The 26,720-nt window shown below is 38.9% G+C and overlaps 1 protein-coding gene across 6 annotated transcripts in view; it reads right to left on the reverse strand.

Annotated features, from left to right (window-relative positions):
• rbms3 (RNA binding motif, single stranded interacting protein) overlaps window positions 1-26,720 on the reverse strand; it is a 379,593-nt gene that overhangs the window by 24,292 nt on the left and 328,581 nt on the right. For all 6 annotated transcript variants that reach the window (XM_055053855.1, XM_055053854.1, XM_055053857.1 and 3 more), the window contains 4 exons: window positions 24,013-24,119; window positions 14,639-14,682; window positions 11,023-11,119; window positions 6,620-6,670 (listed from right to left, as the gene is read on the reverse strand). In XM_055053855.1, the coding sequence (XP_054909830.1) occupies window positions 6,620-6,670; window positions 11,023-11,119; window positions 14,639-14,682; window positions 24,013-24,119 (299 nt within the window). The remainder of the gene's footprint in view (window positions 1-6,619; window positions 6,671-11,022; window positions 11,120-14,638; window positions 14,683-24,012; window positions 24,120-26,720) is intronic.

A 26,720-nucleotide genomic window follows, 5' to 3' on the forward strand; every position in this document is an offset into this window, starting at 1 on the left:
AAAGGATTCTCCCCCCCAAAAAATAAAAATAATAATAAAAAAAATTACTCACTATGCAGAAAGTAAGAATTGCAAACTCAATCAGCTTTGTGTCTCAACTTGTATTTTGCTGAAACTGCAAAAGTTGTCAAAAATAAGTAAAGAATAAAGTTGCTCAATCTTTTCCCCACACAGTGGGAGCGTGCAGCAACATGCTTTTAGATGCACGTACGATATACTTTAAATGACACTGTCACAGCATAAGTAATCATCCTTCAAAAGTGCTTGAGAGTAGAAATAAACAGATAAAAGAGGAAAATAATGAGAGTGGGATGTTTACAAAGGAGTAGAGAGTGAGTATAGGAAATATGCATGCAAAGATTGAAAGACAAGAGAGAACAGAGGGAGCAACCCAAGGACGATTGTAGCCCTGTCTCAAATTCTGCCTCAGCAGATAAATTCATGAGGCCAATGTTATGTTCCCCCCTCTGAATCTGCGGAGCGATTTTAATGTCACGCGGGGAGATGGGTATCACACAGTGCACTGGTTCACCCCTATCCGATGAAGGCTGAAACTAGGGGCTCGGTAAATGTCTATTCAAAGCCTGCGCCAGAAAAAGGATTGGCTGGGGTGAAACAGAGAGGAATTCGATAATTCACCTATGTAAGGGCCAGTGCATGCTGGCAAATGCACACTTGACACTCATAGCGCCGCAAGTGAGGAGAAGAAAAAGAGGAGGACGGATAAGTCACGAGGAAAAGACAGCACTGCTGCACTTACCCCGACTCTCACAGTCAGTGTGAAGTGAATTTGAGAGTTGTGTGTGTGTGTGTGTGTGTGTGTGTGTGATTGATGAGCTGTTCGTAAGTGAGATTTACCATTATGTGGAATGAGTTTCTGCACTCAGACAATATGTGTTTTAGGCAGCTGTGTGCATGCGCAAGCCGTGTGTATGAATTCATCATTTGGAGATTTTAGCTTTTCAGTTTTCTCCAAGGTCCGCTGACCAAAGTAGAAAAAGAAGAAAAAGGGAAGAAATTTCCCTTCTAACTGAAGAGCGAAGCACATGTCTGATGGAGGGAGAGAAAAATGATGAACAGGAGAAAAAGGAGAGGAATGAATTTCACGTCGTCTCCATATTGCACAGTAATCGAGAATTAAACAATTATTAATACTCTTGGTTTTTCCATACTACACTTTAGAGAAACATTCCTAATGTAAGGTAAATACTGGCAGCTGTGGTTGCAAAATTTTTTACCGATTTTATCATATTCAAGTGGATTCTACTGTATAAATATAATTTAATTTATATTTGATATTTGTATATTTTCTTTTTACACTATATGTATATTGTCTTGCAGAACTATTTAAATCCTTTAAGATTTTTGTCACATTATAATCACAAACTTAAAGGTTTTAGGGACTATATGTAAAAAGTGAAAAAAACAGATATGCAGTCTTCAAAAGGCTTAAAAACAGATCCGAAAAGGATATACAATCCAGCTGCAACTCTACAAAAATGGTTTTGTAGCAGCTTTCCCAAACCTTGAACATAAATCCATCCCAGATACTGAAATATGACATTAGACACACTATTTACACTTGAAAATCCTCTAATGTGGCTGAATTTCAACGTTTCGTCAAAAGAAAGTGAGCAAAAGAACTTAATGCTGCCACCACCAAACTCTTATATGATTGTAAAACAATTTGTAAGCCTAATATCACTTATTACTACTATGTTATTAATCAACTTTAGCTAATCTGGTGTACATACAAGGTACCAGTTAAAATATATCTAAATTTGTGGCTCTAATGTGACAAATTGTGGAATTCTTGCAAGATAGTGTACTTGTTGATAAGACCAAAGCAATTCAGTAGCCAGTGCTGCCCATTAAATCTGGTTTCCCATGAAGTCATCAGTCTAAGCAGCTTGATTTGTTGATACAGCACGCCATTTATTTATTCCACACATTAGTGTCCAACTCGCATTTTTATTGCCTACATTTGTAGGTTCCACTAACCAAACGGAAACAAAGCCGTACACACATGACAGGGAACTGAGATTGTTTCAAGTGTATAACCTTTCCATTTACAACCGGAGACTGGATTTTGCAGATCTTTCCATTTTGAGATCAGTCACCTCTGTTTGTTAAATTTGAATCATCTTCCAGAAGATGTGCTTAATTTATGGGCTACCTGTCCTTTTTATATGATGGAAAGTTGTAATGCAGACGGGCTTGAAAGAGAGCCAGGATATGGTCAGCTCTCCAGATTTATTACAGCTGGAGAGAAATATCTCTTCTTCTGTGATGAATAGATGGTCTCTACAAACATTTGGTTTCAGTTCAACTTTCTGTTGCCTGCAGGAACACAGTTTTATAACAGTCAGTTGTCCGTAGTCTGATGTTTCGTCATTTGCAGAAACAAGCTAATAAAATCTTGTACAAGTTGTTAAAGAAGGATAAGGCTCATTGTTTTCCATTTGTGATTTTGTTCTTTCATCAGCATAAGAAACTATGAGACATGATTGATGGCAATGCCTTTAAAATATTTAATTTGGCACCAGGAACTGCTCTGTATGCTGTGTGGCGGACGGTGTTGGATCTGTGTTTAGGTTGGAGCGAGTTATCCTTCTTTGAACGGACTTGCTTCAACTGAAACAGACATCCTAAAACTAAAATGAACAACATTTAAATGGCTGGCATTTGACCACAAAGCATAATATTTCAGCTATGCTTCACAGATTGTGAAGTTCTGCACCAATACGCAAAATGAATCAGATTAAACTTTATTTTGAGTGTTTTCCTAGATTTTCAGGAGAAAGGTCAAAAAGGAAGGTTAAACATAGATGGTATAATTTACATTCATAATTAAACATGTATCCTGAAGAATATATTTGATTTTATTATTTTTGTTATTACCCATTTTTTTAAAATGAATTTTTAAATGTTTTTTTTATAATGAAACTAATTTACCTGACTGTGATTTATTTGAAAAAAATGTATTCCGTTTTATTTTTATTTAACTGCATGCACATAATTTATTTTATTTAATTAAATATACTTTAATTAATTTAATTTGCTGCCTGTGACCTCTTTCTCTTCCATGCTCAGGTGCCTCCATATTGCTGCGCACACGAGGAGACCACAGAACGCTCCATTGGTTTGACACACGACACGAGGAAGGAGCTGCCAAACTGCCACACAATCAATTGGTTTTTAATGTTTTGAGTGCCCCCCCTCAAGCATTTAAAGCTGGGGTGCTTGGCTAATTTGCTGTGATTCACTGCGCTGCTGGCACACAGTGTGTGTAAAGGGTTGTCTGCTGTGTATGTAACTGGTCGTCGATTCGAGCGCGAGTCATAAAGGGGGGGCAGATTGGACGGCATGATCCACCGACGGCCGTGACAGCTGGGGTTAGTTCCAAGCAGCCGTCTGGTTACAGAAAGAGCCACTGGAAGACAACAGGGACGGGGCCACAGGGAAAGATATGGCCACATGGCTACTGCTGGCATGAGCGATTGATGGGATGTAGAGCAGAGCACAATGTGGCGGCTGGCTAATGGCCGGTGCCAAGCACTCTGAGAGGCCCTGTGACAGAGGGGCCGGAAGATGGATGACCATCAGGCGTTGCGCAGGCTCGACGGGTAAAACCAATATGGAGCTCGCATATGGTTAAACAAAACACAAACAAAGCACACAAGAATGTGATGTCCAACATGTCCAATTACACAAACACACAATACTGTGCAACAGTCATTCAGTGTGTTTCATTTGCGATGGGCAAGAGTTACTTGGACTTTTTTAAACTGGTCGAGACAAATCTTTCTCGAAACTTTCAGGTGGGATTGATCAAAATCAGTCAAAAACCAACGATGTGTCGACACACAGCAGACAAGGCAAAGACACAATATTAAAAAAAGTTTTTAGGCAACTCGAAGAAAGATAAATATTTGTCAGAAACTACAATTTTGTCTTATTTGTGGCTAAGCTAGGTGATTTCCAAAGCGTATTGTCCAGCACATAGGCAACTATCAGGGCTTTGCTATGTTTCTTAATGCACGATATTTTGTAAAACTAAGAAGCAGAAAATAAGTAACCATCAAAAGCAAACATTCTTTTCAAAGACCAACTAAAAGCCCCAAAGCAGCCGGAAAAAGACCACATTAAAACTAAATCTTGCTAACTGAAATCCAAACTTAGTATATAGTGGTGATTTAAAGCCAGAGGTGGACTGAGGAAGTAGGTGGCGATTGGAAACATTTGAGCTCAAGTTTTCCTGACCTGTTGTCTGCTCAGACAACTGAAAGCCAGCTTTCTGACCACTGAAAGCACCTCATCTAAACAATAGCAAGCCACAGTGACAACAATCTTCAGTGTGGAAGCAAAAAAGATTAAGTCAATTTCACTGTCAGTAAGTCAACAAAAAAAAAAAGAGAAAGTTGTGCTTCTCACAGTGGCATATAGGCTTTTCCTTTGTGTTGCCACATTTACACACAGGGTTGAATTTTAGCAAAACTATATTTGTACTATAATAGTAGAAATGTTATAGCCAAGGAATTCATATTTATAACACGACAAGTTAACATCAGTACAAGCCAAAAGCTGCCAGAAAACAAGAAACATCAAAAAGGTGTTGAGAAGGTAGGAGGGTACAAGAGGTCAAGTCGGATGAAGAGGTCAAGTTTGCTACAGAACTCATTCAAAAAGCCTGAAGGGGAAACTGAGAAGCTCTGAGGAAAGCTACCTCAAGATGGTGTGTGTGTGTGTGTGTCTGTGTCTGCCTGGAGGCCTGCTGTGTCCAATTACATGTTCACTGTCCCACAGTGGGAGGGGAAGTGAGACGGCTAGGACCGAGTGGTAAATGGCCCTAGCAGGGAGTCGCATGGCTGGTTGAGCTCCCTCCAAAGAGGGAGTACTGCACCATCAGCAGCGGACTCCAGCATCAACTCGTTCATGAGGTTGAAACTCACAAACTCTAAGGAGAGGCTCTAACAAAGCTACTGAAAACCAGACAGATTGATCTGGACAGAAATCATTTTCTATATCACACTTTTCCTGAACGAAGGGAGTTAAACTTTACAAGCCTTGTTGCATCAACATTGCATGAAACATTTCTTGTTCTGCTAACTGGGCTGACTTGCAACTTTCTCTGAATACAGATAAAATACAGATTTATATTTGGCCCCATAAGGTATGTACTCAACTTGTGATTTTAAGAAATTGCCTATAATCTACTGAGTCTTTTCTTTGATGGCTCCATTAACTGATATCTACTAGCATGATGCCACACATAGTAGCTGTGTTTTAACTAGGAGTCGCAATCGCTCATTTTTTATGAGCCGGATGCTCAATATAAGAATAAGAACCACATTTAATGTACGCGGGGTGCCATGAATTATTTATACATTTAGTTGGAATAATATTTGACATTTAAGCTTTGCATGATTTTTTTTTAATCTCCATCCATCTATCTAAGTGTCCATAAATCCGTCCATTTCGCCTGTAACAGAGGTGAGTCTCTGACATCCCTCTCCACAAAGAGTAATATCAAGCTTCTAATGACTGTGGCACACCCAGAAAACCTTAAAAGTCAGCTGTACAAGATACATAATAATAAGATATCTGAACCACTTCAACTGACTCCATTAGCTGCAGTGAAAGGAGGTTTTGACTCTGCAGATGACAGAGCTCCTCATCTTATCTCTAATGCAGAGCCCTTCTGCTGCTTTCAGCCGCTTGTATCCGGGATCTTTTTCTTTCAGTCATTATCTGCATCTCGTGATGTTTGGAACGGAGACGGACGAGTAAAGCGAGAGCTTCACCTTTCGAATCTGCACTTGCTTTTCCGAACCAATGGTCTCATTACTGCAAATGAAGCAACAACACAATTGTCCATCTCCCATTCCATCCAGCTATCATTTCTGAAAAAGACAGATACTTGATCACCTCCTCTCAGATCCACAGCTTGCCCTCCGCAAGGAAGAAAAATTTAGCTAAACTTGGAAAACACAATTTTCTTAAATTTGACAGAAAAGGAACAGACGGGAAAATAAGTGGAGGCATAAAAAAGTTGCATTGGCTGGAAAAACAAGATCTGCATCCAAGTCGGCAAGTGTTTGAAACTACTAAAAGTATTGATCTTATAGAAATAGAAACTCAAAACATTAGTGCAATAATTCTTTCATTTAATATTAATAATATTTCAGGGATTTAAATTTATGATATGAGGTAAAAATAATAAAAAAAGAATCCCAGTGGATTCGTCACAGATTTGAATGCTGAAAACTTCTCTTTACTTCGACGTTATTCTGTCAATTCAAGGAGCGTCAAAACAAAAACTGCGAGGTGAGATGCTGAAGATTATTCAAAAACTATTCCTCCGTTAGATATTGCACTGGTTCGTGCAGAATAATCAAAGCAAACTCTTATTCCAGAAAATTAAATGCTATTACAAATATATTATTTATTTCTATCTTGCTCTGGACAACTTTGGATGCTTTGGCTTGGATAAAACTTTCTCCTCTGGGTAAAATGTGCAGAAAAATAGAAGCCAGTGATGTCAAAAAAGAATACCAAAGAGAAGCTGGTCTGAAAATTGGATATAAAGACCATCTCCAGAATGCTGTAGTGTACTTACTGTCGGTTGCATAACATATTGTTGATGAGGCATCCATGACGTACTCTGGACCTGAGGAAAAACAGACAAAATGTGTAGTGACGTACATTTTTACGAGTCTTGGCTCTAAATGGTATCCACCATAAACAAATACAAGATGCTGGCGTATTTGCAGTTCATTCTAAGAATATTCCTATCTGAAGGCTTTGAAATTACTACAGTGAGCAAGATGGCTGAGATTCACACAGATTGAGCTATGCCAAAAAAGTTATTGAAAGAATTTAGAGATCTGGAGAAAGCCTGCTTTGACATAACTGCCAAGAGTTTGGCTCATGCCTAGAGTGTTTATTTCTCATTGCTCTCCAATTCAGTTCTGTTGCAATAACAGAGTTTAAATTAAAACAACAGCATCTCAGCATCACTTTTTATTAATGAAATTACCATGATCGAAGCAAAGACACAAGAGACACATGCCAAGCAATTACCAGAGAAATACTCACAGACACAAACTAATTTAGAAAAGGAAAATCAGAAATGATGAAGCATTGATAGTGACAGTTATGAAACTGGATGAATAGATGATGAACAAACAGAACTTTTTTTTTTTATTTGCAAGAGAGAAGAATTGGGCAGCTTGTAGCTGACAAACACACAGACCGGCCGCAGATCTCGGTAAAACGATTGGATTAAACAAAGACAAACACGGAATAATCTGCTATAAGAGCAATCAATCCTCTGAGCCAACACAAATGCGTGATTTGGATCCGCACCGAAACAAGGCTGATATTCGGAAACATGCAGCCAAGTCGGCTTGTTTACACATGGCACTGTTTGCTCTCTGCAGCTGAACAGGACAGCCGATTGACACATAGAAAGCTTATCTTTGATCACTTCTCTTGAGCATTTTCTAAGTAAGAAACTGCAGTGCCACCAGAACAAGGGTTCTTTGCCACTTATTTGTACACAGGAACATAGAAAAACTTCCAGGCCAGAATTTTGAGAAACTAAACGAGGAATTCATAAAAGCTTTCATCCTGATCTCAGCCGCTTTCTTTAAAACTGAGACAGAGTGCAGGCCCTGGAAGAGGAAGAGCATTCCAGCTTCCCTGTTAGTTTAAGAGATAAAAGGACTGCAGTCTTCAGACTAATACATATAAGACTTAGGGCTTTGGGTTTGGCTGTTCAAGATCAAAGCGAACAAGGACATAATGAGAGATGTGGTTAAAATCTCTGTTTGCTAATTAAAATGGTAGTGGCAAATTGTGAGAGATGGACCTTCTGAAGCTGATTTAGGGCTTCAGAAAGCAAAGAAGCAATTAGCAAGACGAACACACCACTGAGCTGATCTAATAAAAAGGTATGCCTTATAAATAGTCATAAAAATAAAGGAAACCCATTGAATGAGAAGGTTGTGTACAACTGTGTATATATATATATATATATATATATATATATATATATATATATATATATATATATATATATATATATATATATATATATATATATATATGTTTTCCTTAGCATGTTTTCAAAGTGCAGAATTTTTCTTTGTTCATTGTATCAAAGAAAAAGAATGACAAACATCAATAAGGTCTTTCTAATTTATTTGCATGTTCAGTTGATTTGTTTTTGTTCAGAAGTGGCAACTTATTTAAATTTTAACTGAATTGGTGGCTACAGTATTAAAGTAGAATTACAGTAAAAAAACGAATGGATATATTTTCTCCTCACCTATCAAAACTTTTCAAAACCCCCCAATGTGTCCCGCTGACAGATTTGCTTCCTTATAAATGCAGTTCTGCACGCCGGTGTCATTTAGAAACAGCTCCTGTATCAGTCACATGACTTTCTGAAAGCAACACAGGGTTTTGTCTATGGGCTTGACGCATGCGGCAACGCATCGCCTACCACTACTGCCAACGTTTCTTTCGCTATCTTCATCATTGGAGGCCATTCTGTTGTGCCCATTTGTCTCTTTTTGTATTTGATTGCTTGTTCTTTCTTTTCTATGATGGTATTTTACTTTTACTTGAAACATTGAGATGAATAGAACTATTCCAAGCTACTTGCACAAGAAAATTGAAAAAATAATACAGGTGAAGATAATGGCATGTGCCCCCTTTACACATCAAGTTTTCCCACATTTATTTATGAAGATTCAGTAACTGGTTTTACTTTTATAAACCGAGCTCAAACAAAGTGGCTTCGCTTCTATATTACAGGAGTTACTGGGGTGCAGTCATACAACCACCCCGGGTTCAGTCAATATGAATGGCAAAATGTGCTCCATCTAAGAGAGCACCCAACCCCTGGCTGAACTTCACAGCTTGTTTTACAATTTAAAAGGGCCAATAAACCAAAAAGCTGGTCAGTCGGGTGTTCAGTAGCGTGGTTAGCCAGTTGGCAGCCCATCCAACCAGTCACATATAAAGCCAAACAGCCTGCCAGGTAGCTAGTTAGTGAAGCAGCCAGCTATGCTCTCAAACAGCCAGCCACATATTTAGTCAGCCAGTGAAGCGGTCTGTAGAGCCGGTGATGGAAACCAGGCTATGGCTGACTGGCGACACTACAGCTGAAATCTTGGTAGTGATCTGGTCTGGACCGGCTCCTGTCATGTGCATCATCAAAGTGTTTTTTTTTCCGTCTTACAAAGCCAGTCATCGCTGAAGCCCACAGACGGCAGTTTTACAGGAACACCAGAGCCTTGCTGTCGGAGCTGTATGGGCCATTTGCTGATTTGATAAATGCTGCTGAAAATAAGAATCACCTCAACAGAAACATAAAAGACAGAATTGCAAATGCCATAACATCTATGCACCTAGAGATTTTCATTACAAAAGGTAATACTTTTCATCATAAAATGAAATGATTTCCTTTTGTTTGCCATGTTGCCTATAACTGCATGCCCTGTCTCTTTTCCCTTTTCTTCTTGCTGCGTCTCTTTGTACTTTAGCAGAAGATGAAGGACTCACCTTCCCGCCATGCCTGGCTGAAGGGCAATATTACAAGGAGCGGTGGCAGAGCTGGCCGATATTGAAACTGTGAGGATTAATATTCCTCAAAAGCCTGGCCATTGTTTTTGATAAATCAATTTGGGAAGCCTTCCGAGAGCGGATTAGAGACGTGCCATGGCCCGCTTTCCCCCCTTCCGCTCCCCCTACACCGCAGGTACTGGACCGCAGTTTTAATCAGCCGTGCATCAAAGACGAGCACAGCAACCTTCAAGAACACCTTTCCCTCTGCCCACCCACCGAAGCACTGCCATCGCTGCCACCTGAGCAATCCTTCCTCCTCTCCCAACTTATCTTCCTCTAAAACGCTCCCACCTCTCCTTTATCTCCTTTCTCTTGTTCTGGGTTCTCATCCGTCTGTCCTTGCATACCAAACAGAGCCGATGTCAAATGATAGCATCAGAGCGAAAGGGCATGGCGGTGGGGCCTCCTCATGTTTAGATTTAGGAAAAAGGGTGTTGCATGAAATGTGCAGCGACGGGAAATGGTTGATGCTCCCAGCATATCACAAAGCCAATTTTCACGTTCCTGTTCTGTTCTGTTGCATTACTCCACACATCACAGCCACGGGGAATGTGGAAAATTTACTCTGAAAGAGGAGGCGATTGTGGTGAAGGTAGAGAAAATAAAATAAAATGAAAAAAGCAGCAGCAGAGAGCACATAGAGAAGTCAGACAACTGAATGGGAGGATACTAGATACTTTTCACAATTTCACCAACAAGCACAGATTTCCCTCAGATGCTTCCTCCATGTCCTCATAGGATTTCAGCTCTACTTAAAGCAAAATTTGCAAACATGCACCAAGAATCTCAAGTATTTAGGATTGTCAGCTGCTACAATCAAAATGTTTGACTGAGTGATTAAATGTAAAAGTCCTTCTAACATGAAGGATCTGATTTTGCTCCTTTTTAAATTCAGAAAGCTTCAAATTAATTGCAAATTATTGTTAAACAGTAATAATGGAATCTTGCAATTCTTTAAGAGGCTTTCTAAAGAAATCTAAAATTATAATAAATACACAGAAATCATGTAAATCTAATTATGTGAAAGAGATCATTTAATGAATAGTTTTAAAAAAATGATTTTTATGGCACACCAAAGAGAATTACATTAAAACAATATATAAATGGAAAATTATTACACTGTGGATGGGCAAGTTTTTTTTGTTCTCTCCTTTATCAGCCTTTTCTTGATGCCAATTTTTATGTTGGTTATTTTCTCATGCGTCTTGTGATTCCCATGCACACAACAAGCACAGCTTGGACAGTGGAGAGAAACAACCAGAGGAGAGAAGAGGACCTCATGCTGTTTGCAGCTCATTTCCTTTCTAACATCCCCGCACACAAAGAAAACTTCTCAATAGCGCATGCAGGCAGCGATCCACCATAAAGTGGCACATTATGACCTACCTGATATGTGGAAACAGGGGAAGCAGCAATGAAAGGCGTGATGGAGGTCTGTGCGATCATGCGGTTGGTGGCGATGCTGTAAGGCGAGGAGTAGAAACTGAGAAGAGAACAAAAGGAGCCAAAATGGAAAAAGTTAAAACCAAGCAAAAGCTGTCCTAATTACGACATGTAATATAATAGAAAAATGCAGTGATTTACAAAGTTAAAATTGAGACTGCAGAAAATACTTCAGTTAAATTATTCCTCAATTATGAAAAAAAAAATTGACATTAATGGAATAGTGCAAAGATGTTAAACTTTGGCGCTACCTGACAGTAACGTTTGTAATTCTTTATTTTTGTTTATACAGACCCACAATCATATTGTGCATTGAGTTTTGGACACAAAACTTTTCTGGTTCTATCGCAGCATTTGAATCAGGTTGTGGTTTGTATTTTCACTACGACACTGGATCCCCTCGATTGATTTCTTTTCAGCCATTCTGTTGTAGTTGTGCAGCTGCGTTTTGGATCATTTTCCTGTTGATGACCCAGTTTCGCAAACTTCAGTGTAACTGACATTTGACTCCAGAATACTTTTGCATACAGAGGATCTAATTGTTGACTATTTTTAGTATTTGTACTAAAATGGTTTACATCGGATCCCCTAATAACATTTAACTACCAGCTTTAACAGCTCAAATACCAATTATACCTTAATATGCATCGATATTCACAGTGGAAACCATTTTAGGAAGCTAATATCTACAATCTTCCTTATTCCTGCTCCTGGGGGAACTGCCAATCAGCAAAAAGTAAAATAAATTGTGTTTCTGGATTGACTCTTTTCCAAAAACCAGCAAGATTGCAACTGAGTTTTTCAGCTTCCCATTCTGAATTTTCTGTTGAATATTTTCACAAATAGACATGTTTTCCAAGAATACTGAACCGCAAACAGGAAGGGGTTTACTGTATTTGGTTTTCTTAAAACAAGGTAATGTACAGCAAGATGTGATCTTCTTTGTCCTCGTCTGCTCGAAGTCATGTGGTTCAGTCAGAAAACATTGAGAAAGCCTGAATCGTTATGTCAGGCTGTTTAGAAAAGGAGATTTTCTTCTTAAACTTCTCCAAACCTACCTAATCTAACACCTACCCTTTTCTCCTGTTGCTACGCTCTCAGTTAAGGTAGTGCTTAGACAATTTCAGTGAGAACAGAGACCATTCTCAGTGTTGGAAACAAAAATGCATGCATAGGTTTGTATGAGACATATAAACACTCAATCTTGTAGTTGAAGTCAGAATGCAATATTGTTATTCTTGTTTCAATCATAAAATTATGTTGAAATCAGTGCATCTGAATGGATCAAATAAAATTTTGCCATCATTTAGTGTGACAATATATATTAACCAGTGTCTTTTTAAAAAGTTTAAACAAATACCTCTTATGTAAAAGTAACATAAATGCGCTGCAACGTTTTGTTCCTGAGCTAAACACATCCATAAAACTGCAGGTTTATTTATTTTCGTGTTTTATCTCGTTTCCTCAAGGCCACAAAATAAAAACAGTATGGAGCATAACAAATTATATTTAAATGGCTCTTGTCTAGGCAAACAAAATTAGTCGGTTTGTGCATGGTCTGTAACTAAAGATCAGAACATCATTTGCTAAAATGTTTTCAGACTCACTTATAATAATTACTTGATAACTTGACACCCAAATTACATGTGCAAGAGACAGCCAAATAGTTAGATCACATGTTATCAAAAAGTCATTTGAAATGTGTTAAATTATGTGCTAATATTCTAAAATTAACCCCAAATTCTTGATACACTCAACAGCTTTACAGACAGTATCTTACCCTTACCTGAATCACATTAACGGTGCAGCAGTCGTGTTTTCTATGATCTTATTTGTCTCTGATATTGTTATGAAAGAATTGAAGAACACTTATTTATAGTTTTGCATTATTGATCTTGAAAGACATTTGGTTATCCACTGCTCTCTTGTGACTTCAGCCAAACCTTTTAAATCAGACTGATGTCTGAACTTCAAGTCACTGGAACAATAAGATGCTTTTCTTTTCCTGCCATTTGTTTTGATTTTTGGGATCATTGCTCTGTTGCATGGCCCAGTTCTGGACAAATCTCAGCTGTCTGACAGATGGCCTCACGTCTGACCCCAGAATACCACTATACAGATGATTTCATTCATTCCATCTCACTGATTATCCAAGTTCTAGTGTTGCAAAACAGGCTTTGCACATTCATTCCTATCTACATGTACAAATTGCACATCGGGACGGATTTACATTATAAATCTTCCAAAGTAATTGGCTGCAAAAATATGCTTCTTTTAGGTCATTGCAGATGTGTTTCTACCAAGGTGTTGTGCTATCAAATGGAAGAGCAGCCAATAAACATTTGTTTTCAGCTCTGTCTGGAGGTTCACTAGTGAACTGGGATTAGAGCTTTTCAATGACCACTCCAAAACACTGATTTTATTGTCCTTAGAATCCAAACCCACAAAAATGCTCCAACATAACATTCCTATGGTTTAGAGTATTTTAAATCACATGTCACAGAGCCTGCCAGAGTGATCAAAGCTTTAAAACTGTGTCAATCTTGGACCTGCTCATTAGTTAACCACAAGTTTGTCCAAAGACAGAATTTGTTCCCTTTTGTTAAGTTGAATTAAGAAAGAAAAAGAAAACAATCTGTGAAAAGTGTATTTTGGCGCAAACATGTTGATTCCCAAGAATATTGGATCTCCCAGTTTTGTTTTTAAGAAAATATTTTAAAGACCTTTAGAAAGCATGCAGGTCCACTGATAAAGAAATCAGGGGTAGTTTGCATATATTGCAGACACTACAATGGAAGAAAATATGATCAATTCTGATCCTTTGACATAGTCATGCGAGTATACACTAGAACAATACTGCATCTGTCTGTGAAAACATTTCTTCCTCAATTTTACATTTCTGCTGGATGATACCAAGCTGATTGCTCTGTTAGTTCACTTTTTCTGCAGACTGAATAAATGCAAACTGGATTGTCTGAAAATGTAAATATTACTTTCCCACAAAATATATCCGTGGGATTACAAGCCTGCAGAGCTCCATCAGACAGAGCGTTTACATTGCAGGCTGTGTAAAGTGAGTGGCGCTGTTTGTGTAGGCTGCTGGTTGAGATTGACTTGTGGTCGCTGGGGGATAAGTGGTTTAGGAAGTGGGAGTGAAGAGTTTCCTGTGAATGACTGAGGTCAGGGGTAGACAGAGGGCTGGTGGGCTCAGCATGCTCTTTCCTGTCTCAGAGGAACTTGGAAAACTAAATATGTCGCTCTGGACATTTATTTCCGGATTACCATTAATTCATGACATAAAGACCAAAAGCACACATGAAGACACAAACAAGTAAACACACACAGGAAGGCTCACACAGCTTCCCCCTCTATGCCCCACATCTCTCATCCAACACAACTACCGAAAACCAATACCTGGAGTCTGTATAGATTTCCCTAATCAAACCGTAACAAAGTGCAGACACTACATTAATCTTTATGTATGACAGTGATATTGACTTGGTTTCTATGAGCCAGGAAGGGAGAGTGCATTAGTTGGTGCCAAAGATAGACTTCTTACCCATTCTGCATTGCAGCAGGATCGTACGTTAACGCCATGCCAGTCTGAAAGAGAGAAAGGATGTCAGGAAAACGTTCAAAAATTTATCTGATATTTGAATAATTATTTTGCTCAACTGTTAGGCTATTAACCTCTTCAGTTTATCAGCTGTTACTGCAGAAGTAATGGGATTTCTGACTTATCCAAGTCGATTACATTGATTAATCTACAAGTATGTTTCAGGAGACAGAAAATCATTAAACCGTAACAGTATGAAGCAAAACTAAATCATAATCTGCGTTTGTCCAAGCAGAGAAGTGACGTTAAAATGCACTTTTCTGACACACAAAAAAAGCCTTTTCCAGAGACCTCTATTGAATATACACATGTGTGTGTGTATGATGGTGCTTGTCCAATTACAACCTTAGATATTGTTCTCACAAGTGAGCGAGGAGCTCATGTTTCTAGACCGGAAGTGGTGTGGCATGCGAAACAATAAAGGAAGGAGTTGCTATTCTTACTTTCCCCATTGATGTTCTTTGCAGGAAAAGCATTTTGATGAGATTTTTGAAGGTCAATAAGCAAAGAGGATGTAATTTTCCTCACACACACACACACACGCACGCACACACACAGACACACACACACACGCACACACACACAAAAACTTGTCTCTTGGAACAACTGGAATCTTAGATCTAAAGAAGGAACAACTTAAGACTATAAAGAACAAAGACACATCATTACATGGTCCAGATGCAACAAACGGCTCCATTGGAAACAGCACTGCGGTTAGTATTTGTGAGCATAAAGTTCCTCAAGTAAAAGAAATGTATTGTTGTACTGCGACTTTTGGGTTTTATAGGACCTCTGTCAGTCCAAAACATCTGCTGGCATCCATGGAAATTATTCCATTAAAGTTTAGGACAACGATCTGCACATTTGCCCAGAGTAATTAGCAACAGCAACAACTTGTTCTTTTTTTTTTTTTTTTTGCACTGGAGACTTTTAATTCACAGATGCTTTATGCTGTTATTCTGCTGTGCTGCCCTATAATTCAATTTAAGTTGGTGATAAAGTTTCCAAACAGACTTGTGCTGATATTGAGTAGAAATTGCATTATGGCAAAATAGTGTCAAAATTGTAGCTTTTTCTTTAAGTTTTTGTCACAAACAATCACTCACCACTGTGGCCAATTACCATTAATTATTATGGAGTGCTTCCTCATCTATATCTAGGGTTACAGTCTATAAGTGTCCCCTGTTTTGCCGCCTTATTGGACAAATCACTGCGTAACGGTGTGAATATTAAATATACTACAAATTTATAAGTAAGTCTGGCTCGTTTCCGGTGAGAGTTGGATTCCGCCAAGGCTGCCCTTTGTCACCGATTCTGTTCATGACTTTCATGGACAGAATTTCTAGGCACAGCCAAGGTGTTGAGGGGATCCGTTTCTCTGCTTTTTGTGGATGATGTGGTCCTATTGGCTTCATCAGGACGTGATCTGAAGCTCTCGCTGGAGCGGTTCGTAGCCGAGTGTAAAGCGGCCGGGACGAGGATCAGTGCCTCCAAATTCGAGGCCACGGTCCTGAGCCGAAAAAGGGTAGGGTGCCCTTCTCCGGGTCAGGCGTGGGGGTTGGGAGTGTCCTGCCCCATGTGGAGGAGTTTAAGTAACTTGGGATCTTGTTCTCGAATGAGGGAAGGCAGGAGCGGGAGATCGACAGGCAGATTGGCCACATAACACATGACAAACTGTTGAAAGCTGCTAACCTTTCAGACTGAAGCAGAAGCTGTCAATAGTTGCCAATGTCACATAGATTATTTGCAGCTGCACATTTATTACATCTAAGCCCGATTCTTTATGCTAAAAATGAATTACATCAAACTCCTATCAGCTCGTTTAAATTCGGAAAAATTGACAAGTGCCAAAGTTGAGGTGGAACTTCACTCGGTCAATAAGGCAAACTGAATTACAATCGAAGACACTCTTTTTCTTCTTAAATAACATACAATTATGCTTTTATGAATAGGAGGAAATGAAGACATGCCTTTTAGAGGAAAAAGGGAGATGGAGAAGGTGTGTGTGTGGCTAAGGGCATTTTAGAGTCCAGGAGAGGAACCTGTGCCGCAATCCTTCATCTGCATTCCTGAAGGCTCCCTCCCGGAGGAGAGCTAATCCGATTTCTTTTAACAGGAGGCTGCTGAGGATGGCAGATTTCATCAGAATACACACACACACACACACACACTTTTTTGGCTATCTTCTCCCTCACTTAGTGCTCTCTACTTCTTTTTCTTCAACATCTTGTTTTCTCCTTCCTTCACTCTTCACTCCACCCCCTCCTCATCTTCGAACCCCCATTTCCTCCTCTTCCTGTACTTCTATTCTCTCTTGTTCATATTGCCGGCTACCTGCACACACAGTTCAGGAAACAGCAGCTCAAAAGAGCAGGGGAATCAGTGATCCTATGACCAGAATGAGCAAAAACACTGACCCTCCAGCAGATCCGATGAGGTGTAATCAAGTGGCTTTCTGTGTCTGTCTGTGAAAATGTATTAGCATGTCCACTCAAAAGGAAAGGTTATTCAAAAGGAATGCAGTAGCTGTTAATTTTAAAAGATTAGCTACATCATTCAGTAAACATTTAAGTGTTAAACATCTCTTTCAAAGTTTGTATGCGTCATCATAATATTGTGTTAAAGTGTTCATACCCACTGGACATTTGACCATTTTTTAGGTCACAAACTTTAAGGCAGTTATCTACCACTAGACGTTTATTTTGCCACAAGGAAAGTAGAAAACCCATCAGAAAACAGAGAAACACTATTTGGGGTCGAAAACTAATATTGCACATCACTCTGAACACACAACAACTGGGGTGGTGCTGGCAGCATCATGACGCTGTTCTAAATACAGAACAACTGTAGAATAAAATTTGATAGAGGCGGCAAAAGACGAGTTTGGATGATGATTCTACTAGTAGCTGCACAAGAACCCTCATGTCAAAAGAATGGTTTATGTCAAAGCAGACAATGTCCAGACCTAAATTTAACCAAGAAATATTAAGAACATGTAGCAATAAAATGCAGTTGTTCTCAGACGCTCTTCATTCAGTTTTACAGGGCGGATGGGTAAATGTTCCCTTGTCTAAATGCGCACAGGAGGGAAAAAGCCCCAATGACACTTTTGCAAGGCACCGTCTGAAATGAAGAGACTGCGGACATGTTTTGTTGGTGAGCATGCCTTTACATGTGTGCTAATAGCAGCAGCAGATATGAACAGCTGTTTGGCGAGGCTGATATCTCCCCTTGGTGCTGTGCTTCCTTCCATGTGCTGATGACTTCCACAGCTCCTGACCAGCAATTCTGCAGGGCTACAAACTGATTACTGATGCAGGCTGGTACATCTGGAAAAGAGGAAAAGAGGCAGCTACTCTGCTCAGGTATCTGAATGGATTCAAAACTGAATAGAATAAAATAAAATAACCAAACAGAGCTCAGCCACCACTGTGACTTTTGGAAAAGAAGCAGTTTATTGTCAGTTTTCAAACCTCCTCTCTATGTTCGGAAAATAAAACATATTTTTTTAATACTCCCAAGAGAATTTGAATTATTAAAAATATACTAGAGCTGGTAACTTCTAAAATCTCCGTATCCGAATACACAGAGGCATTATGGCTGCTTGTATTTTCCATTCAGAAACCAATTTGCTTTCTGTTCTTTTTCTGCCTGATGGCCACACACACACACACACACACACACACACACACACACACACACACACACACACACACACACACACACACACACACACACACACACACACACACACACACGCAAACACACACACGGACATCTGCTAGACTTTCACACAGAAAGAAAAGCCGGATGTTTTTTTTTTTTTTATCTACATACATTCCCCAAGAGTAGCTGCTTGAGAAGTGTGACTTTGAAAAGTTTTTTCTTTTTTTCAATAAGTGTGTGTTGGTGAGATGCAGGGAAGGAGTGAAACTGGGGGTAGGGATGGGCACCTACAGAGCTTGCGTGTGTTTTCAAAAAAAAAAAATTGCAGTGACTAATATGTTTGTCAGCATGAGCCGGCGAGAGACAGCACTTTCTAGGCTCCCACATTGGGTAGTTTACAAGAAAATCTGTCATATTTCTCAATCCTTGCCACCAGCCACCCTGCAGCACTCAACCCCTTGCAACTCCTGACTGATCGTGCAATGTGTTCCCTCTCTGTTTCTCTGTCTCCGTCTCAGTGAGTCACTTGCTCTTTCTCTCTCCATATGTTGCTGTGGGGTCTGGGAAGACTTCAAACACAGGGAAGAAGACGCAGGGAGACAAAGTGAAAGTAAAAAAAAAAAGAAAAAAGGGGAAAAAAAGCGAAACATGTTCAGAAAGCACTTAAAGGCAGAATGAAAGAGTTAAGTTTTTTTTTTAACCCTCTCAGGCTCAAATTACTTGAAAAGACTGTTTAAGTTGTTGCAAATCTGCAACCCCTGCCTGGAGAGGGTTAAAAGCCACAGGAAATTCTGTACAGGTAGACGAGGCGTAAGAGACTGATTGATGCTTTGGACTCTTTCTCCCATTCATCTGCATGCGTGGTGAGAAATGTCTCCAGTTCTGATAAACAGACAGACATGTAATAGCCCGTCTTCCACCTGATCAATGACCGTCGGGTGAATAACATTCTATTCATTATCCCATTCAAATTCTTTTGATTCAACTAGATCACGTCTTCAATAGTGACAAGGCTGGTACAAAACCCAATGCAGATGTAAAAATCTGCATAATTCACCAAAATTAATACCAACATGAAACATGGAAGAGGTTTAATATGTAGCTAAATGTTTGTATCAGTCCACCAGTTTAAACCTTTTAAATTTGCTCCTCATCTCTGTGTGGGATAGTTGGGTTAGAGAAAAAAAGAGGGGAAAAAAATAGATTGCAGATCAAACGGTGCATTCAGTGACCTTGAAATCTCTGTGGTCAGTGGTATAAACAACCCACTGATATGGCAAAACATTTCTGTCCTTCAACCAGGCGTCAATCACTGGCAGCACTTTCCAGTATCATAGCATCATGTCTAGAGGCTGGGAAATCCTCGCATAGCGTCCTTTGAGTCGGCCTTGGGCATCGTATCACAGAGGGTCAGTTGTAGTTAAATCTGCCTCCGCAAAGGTGTTAGAGGCAACAGGCCAAGCCTGATCTCATGAGGACATTGACAAAATTAAGGACATTTTGGTGAAATCTCACAACACATAAACATGCAAAATTTCTTTCTATAGGAATTGAGAAGTTGACAGGACTAACAAATACAAATAGTCGCTCTTTAAAAGATCAAGTGAAAGCAGCTGATCAAGACGTCCCATAGAAGGCACAATCTTATTTAAGTTGAAACTTTGGTAACTACTGATGGCTGAATGAGTGTTACAAAAAACAATAGTTGACACAAATACACAAATGTGGTAACCCTTTTTTAATTTACAGTTAGAAAGACAGAAATAACTCTCGATGGTGTTAATCTGAGTCTTTTGGGAATCCAGTTACTCAGTTTCAAAACACAATATACCTGAAAGGAGATTAAAATATGTTCATCTCTGCTTATCTGGCTTTATTAACAGACCTATGCATTAAAAAGCTGTTTGCAGAAAGGTTAAAATGAACAAATAAATGAATAAATTCAAATATCAAAGCTTTTACAAGAAGTTCAAAGTCCTTTTATCTGGAAGTTTGGATTTACTGTTAACTACTTCAATAAAGGGTCATGAGATGACACCAGAGATACTTTATTATTCACACAAGACTAAAACTAAAGCTTGTTAAACTTTTACATGCCTGAAATTATACCACAATAATACCAAATATGCATCACTCAGCACCAGCAATAACGCCATCATTGGAGGTCCAGTTGAAGCCTTCAATACAGATGCAAATATATTAAAGAAGTGTTAAGTATGTAGTTAGAGTTGACTGCCTGTGGAACAGGTCATGACCACATACTTGGAACAAGGTGCATGCAAATCTTCTCACCTTTGAAGGTCAACTGACCCACCTGAAGCGCCTTCTCCCTGTGAGATTCATTAACACATTCTGCACCATGTTGAGTGGGCACATCTATTATTAGCCCCTTGTGCTAAATAAGGTGAGCGGACATTGTGTAAAAAAAGCTTCTAAAGTAGTTTTCAAGGACTTTTTTGTACATTGTCACATTAAAACCATAAACCTTAACATAATTTATGGGTTTTAAAACGGTGCAATACTTTTTAAGGCCTCCTTTTGCTGAAACTACAGATGCACCGTTTCTGTTTTGTTTACGTCTACTACCAGCTTTGCACATGTAAATGTGGAATTATTTTTTTCCATTCTTCCCAAGCTCAGTGAGATAACATGTATAATGTCTGATTATGGGTTAATTTCAAGTACTGACACATATCCCTGACTTATGTAGGTTTTTGCATTGGCTAGGCTATTCTAATACATAATTATACTTTGATCAGAACTATTTCACAGTAGGTCAAGCTATGTGTTTATGGTCGTGTTCTGCCATGCACAGTTTTTATTTCTGCTTTGCAGTTATGAGCTGCAATGTGTTGAACTTGAAATCCTCAATAAAAGAAGAGATTTTATTTTGTGGTTGTAATGTAGCAAAATAGGAGAAAAGCTGAAGAATGCTTTTCCAAAGCACTGTTCATTTCGCTCTAAAATAATACGAAGCACAGGTATGGATCTTGTGCAACCAACCAGCATAAAAATATAAGCTTTTGGCAACAGATTTCTCTCCCCACACTTGGTCCTTGAACTTCGACACAGCATTTTGTGAAAAGGCAAAGTAATGTGAAACAATGTGAGTAAAGGCTACCAGAGGGGAAGCTGAGATATCTACCAGGAATAGAGAACATGAAAATATTTTGAACTGAGACCCAAATCCCTGCTCTGAGATTTTAAACTTGATGTTTAAATGGGTCTTCAGTGTACATTTGAATTAAGCTTCAAGCTAGCTAGCTTATGATACTGTGCTTCAGTGTATTTTTTGTTCAGCTCAGCCTTTGGCTGAACTCAGATCTATGCACAAACTCTGGGTTTCTGTTATTTCTCCCTGGTCGTTCTTGTTTCCCCTCTGGTCTCTGTATGTTTATAGAAACTAGGTGAACATTTTTTTTTGTCTTGAAGTTTGATGAAACTTCCCATAGCTACAGTAAATTGCGTCAGAGTGCACCATCCTGGACAAGCTCTACTTTAATCACCTTGCGCGTCCTACAAAAGGGTAACTTAAAGCAGAGCCTCTTTACATGATGAAAAGTTTAAATTCTTCCAAACAAACTGAGGAGTATGTTAAAGGTTTGCAGGGACCTTGTAGAGCTCAAACAAAGAGTTCTTTTTGTTGTTTCACATTTTTCTCTTAAAAAAAGAGAAACTTTTTATATTTTCTCTTTGGAAACTTAAAAAAAATGATTTATTTGACATCATATTGGGTTGACCCATACTTGGAACAAATACAAAGTGCAAGAACTTTCCGAGGAAAATTGTAGATTTACACAAGCTGCTTCAGTACTTCGAAATAATTTCTGAACTGCTGTGGTATGCAGAACCATTCATTTTAACAGTTGTAGTGAATGACATGTTAATAAGATGTATCTGGCCTGTGCTGACTTCTGGGACCATTACACAAACAGTCGACCTCAGATGAAAGATAACTGGTTAGGTTGTTCAGGAACCACCACATTTCTGGCCTTCCGTGAACTGGAAAAATCTGGATCACTTCTGATATTGCTCTTGAACAAAATGATGTAAACACACAAGCATTCTGCTATAAAATCAATCTGCAACTGCTGAAATGCTCTCTGAAGAAATATTATAATAGAAGTATGACTGCAGGAGCAAATGTCATTCTTTCAAGCCAAAGAACAGTGTTCCAGTGGTCTTGCTAGAGAAGCATCATTAACTCCATTAATTTTAACCATTTGGATGAATGTCTAAATATTCAGCAATATTTATACCAGAAGCTTGTTGATGGCTGCAAAAACGATGTAGTTTAGGTCCAACGTTCAGTGAAATGTATGCAGTGGTGGGAATGTTTGACCCTATGAGGATCAGAAAAATCCCATTATAAATTAAAGTCTCAACATACAGATATCATCTTTAAAATCCATCAAAAGTTCTTGTGTAAAATTGTTCTACCATAAAGAAAATCAGTCCAAAATTGACTGGATGTGTTCGGTGCAGTTAATCATGTGATGAAGCACTGAGAGAGACACAGAGACCAATTTACAGTCCAACAGCAAATGCAGACGTAGAGACTGTTTTCTGAAGGACAAACATTTCATCTCCCTGCTGCTTCAGCATAACTGTCAGCCTCTCTAAACGTGTGTTCTGGGTTTATGTATATGCTCACATTCTTCCTCATCGATATATTCCAGTTTAAAGGCTCCCTTACCCTGTGTCCTCTACACGTCCTTTCCAGTATAGATAGTTGTTAGCACTAACCTTGCATGTTATCACACTGTATCTGGTTTTGGGTTTCTTGCCATTCTGATGTATGGAGGGAATGCGTGTTCAGTGAGGCATCTGGCTAGAGGTTCAATTTACATGACAGCTCATGTACATTCAGGGTCAGTTCAACTGGCTATTTATTTCTATTTTTCGTCATACTACATTCATATCTTGAAATGGACACAAATGGCAAGTCATTTCTGTTTTCAAAAACACTAGATGTGACAGAAACTTATTTGGGTTTTTGAAAGGCCTGTATTTACAGCAGTAAATCTCGACATGTATTATTGTAATTTTTTAATGCAAATAGTTTTGTTTTTCTTGTGAATGAAATGTGGTTTCTTGTAAAACTCTTCATATGTCAGCATAAACACACCAACAACACTTGAAAAAAATCCCACAAAGAAGTTTCAGGGATTCTGTCTGTGGTTATAGAGCACAGCACGAGGGTGTTGATTTGACAGCTTACTCATATTATTGGAGCCTTTAGCCTAATCTGTGGATTTGGATGAACTGTTTTTATAAAGGTAGTAATAAATTCACTAAAAATACAGTTAAATGAAAAGAGAATACATTGGTATTATTTGATGAATGTAATTATCACAAGCCTCATTGCTTGTTTCTTCCTGAAACTGTCCTTGTTTCACACATGTCATGATGACATTAATGACCAAACCATGGAGCTCTTTTGACCCATCAGCTACTGAAGCATTACATTGTACCGTAGCCATTTGTGGACAGCTACAGAAAAGATATAATAGATGTAATGATTCCATTTCTTTACATTCATTCCTCCTAAGGCTCAACTCTACAGATGTGGGAAAAGCTTAGGGTCACTCAGCATTGAGGATTTCCTCTCAGTGAGCAAGAGTAAAGGTTGTACTGTCCCAAAATCTTACCTCCCCTTCTCTGTGCCACGGTCTCCCATTCTGAGGATACTTGCTCTGGCTTTGACGTTTCTTCTGCCCTCCGTCTGCGAATTTGCACAGCAAAGGCTCCGTGGGGGCTGCAGAGAAAGAAGAACGAAGGTCAAAGACATTTTAGAAGGATGGCATCTTGTGACCCTGTAGAAAGGCAAATGCCTTTTTGAACCCGATCTCCTTTTCTTTACTTCTGCCATGGTGTTTCTTTTTTTGGCTTATTCCGTTCCTCTTTCCTATGTCCTATGGAGCTGCGAGACAAATTCCCAGGTTGACAAGGTTGGCAGGCCCTCCCTGTCCTTGCTCCGGCTGGCAGCCCATGAAAGAGCATTGCCGGGTATTGTTGAAATAATAATCACAGTAATCGCGCTTGTAAATACCTCTTAGATGGTAATGGAAGACGGCTCTGTCAGCCAAAGCTTTTTTTTTTCTCTAGAAGACGTTCTTGTTCTTGAAACATAATCGCTGCTCGCTTTACCATAACAGCAGTCTTCTCATTTTGTTGAAATTTTATGTATTTTCCACTCAGTCTCAGGACCTCATTGCACTGTACTGATTAACTAAAGTTGAGTAACACCATTAACTCAGCTGTTCTTTTTGCTAACCCCAGAGACAGTCTCTCCATTTTAAAAATTATGAGAAAAAAAAAACGATTGTCATGTAAAATTCCTTCCGAGACAGCAGCTGTCTTTCACCAGCAGCAGGAAACCATGACAAAGCTCAAGTTAATTTATTGAAAACTAAAAAAAAAGTACTGTTGTCTCTCTATCAACAGCTTTTTGTGCACATAATTACCAGCAAAAGGTCAATGAAAATGATGACCTATGCTGCGTTAAAGTACCCTCTCAAAGGGCACTTTCTCACGCTCGTGCTGCAGGTGAGCACTGACAAAGGCAAAATTAGATTCAGATAGATGAGATAGCATAAAAAAATAAAAAAAACTCAGAAGAAAGACATTCTCAGGGAAAAGAAAAAAAGTTGGGAAGGAGATGGGGGAGCATGAGAAACTAACGGCTTTCTTGGCTGCGGACCAGACGGTCTTGACAAGATCTGTCCCCCTCTTTCAGTTTGTGTCAACAACAGAATCCCTTCAGAGGCTGAGAGAGGAGATGAGAGAAGGGACACGAGCTTGTGGTATGAAGCCAACAGAAATGTATAATTACTAAAACAGAAAAGACAAAACAAAATAAAAAAGACAGAGAAAAAAGATCAAAGAGATCCAAAAGAAAAAAAACTATGAGGAAGGAGAGATCGCTTGAAACATCTGATTTTAAGCTGCAATGCACTACAATTCAAACAGTTTAAATTAACCAAAAGAAAATGAAAGACAAAGTTTCTGTAATCATATTGCTGCATTTAGGACAATTGGATGAACATTGTCAGCGTGGAGATTTAGATTTATTTATTGTGTCACAAAAGTAACCGATGTCTATGTGCGAATAAATGTTCAAGAAGATGTTAGACCCATCCCAAGCTTTCAAATTTTAAAACAATAGAGAGAGTAAAAATATTTTCAAGTGGAATCAACACACCACGTTATTTAATTGTTTTTAAATTTAGCTCAAAATTATTCTTGAGTATTTCTTGTATTTCTAGTATTTCTTGATCCCTGCATTTTTTACAAATCCAACAATTAAGGATAAAGGACGATGCACCATGCCACATAGCGCAACATCAAACTGGGTTCTTGAACATGCAAATCATTCACTTTACTCCAGACAGCATTCACAGAAATCAGATCTCAATTTGACAGAACCTGGAGTGGAACAATCACACTGTGGATGTACAGCCAACCAACGTGCATCAGCTACATGACGTGTCGATCTGAACCAAAATGTCTGATGAATGTCTCCGACAACTTGTCAAATCTGTGCCATAAACAACTATATCATCTCTGAAGGCAATAGAAGCTCCACCCTGGATCTAATGATTTGTTTTATGCAACAGGAAGCATCATAGACAATACATCATTTAGCTCTTCAATTGCCCTTTGCTTCTTTCTATTAGGACATACACAAAAAGGGCTTTTGATATTTCTACATACCAGCCAAGAGGATAAATAGTGTGACTGTAGTTTTAGATGGAAAACAAGCTTCTCCAGACTCTAACCCACTGCTGCTCAGCACCTGGTGGCCTATTGGAGCAACCTGACAACCTTCCTGTCATCGCATTCACATTATAGGCCGGGCAGCTCATAATGTGGCTGCACTGTGAGGAGCTGCCTGCAGGAGGTAATGCAACCTTTCATCAAGTCAAGGCAGTGAGAATTTTTTTTTTTTTGTTGTCATTTTAATCTTTGCTTGCAGATGCTAAAGGTTGCTGGACCTCAGTAATAGCACTGCATCATATGCATGCAGTAAAATAAGTTTTGTTCAGTATAAAGCAATGCAGATGAAGATGTAGAATGAGACTTTTCCAGTTCATTGCAAGATTTGAGCATCAAAACACTTCTATGTCAGAACTGCAGTTGGAGAGTACATTTAATTATTTTTGGGGTTTCATTGTAGCATTCAAGATAATAATAAAAAAAAACTGTTATTACCTATGTGTTAATGCAGCCCTCAGCTAACCTATCAAGATTAAACTTTTCAGAGTCAGCTTGGGAGAATGTAGCAACAAAGGGAGTGTGTGGAGGGGCTTCAGAAAAAAAACTAAAAAAACCCCAAAAGCTTTTCCAAACCTCTCCT

Source organism: Poeciliopsis prolifica, unplaced genomic scaffold, assembly GCF_027474105.1.
Source record: "Poeciliopsis prolifica strain line A6 unplaced genomic scaffold, Auburn_PproV2 SCAFFOLD038, whole genome shotgun sequence".
In the NCBI taxonomy this organism is placed as follows: Eukaryota; Metazoa; Chordata; class Actinopteri; order Cyprinodontiformes; family Poeciliidae; genus Poeciliopsis; species Poeciliopsis prolifica.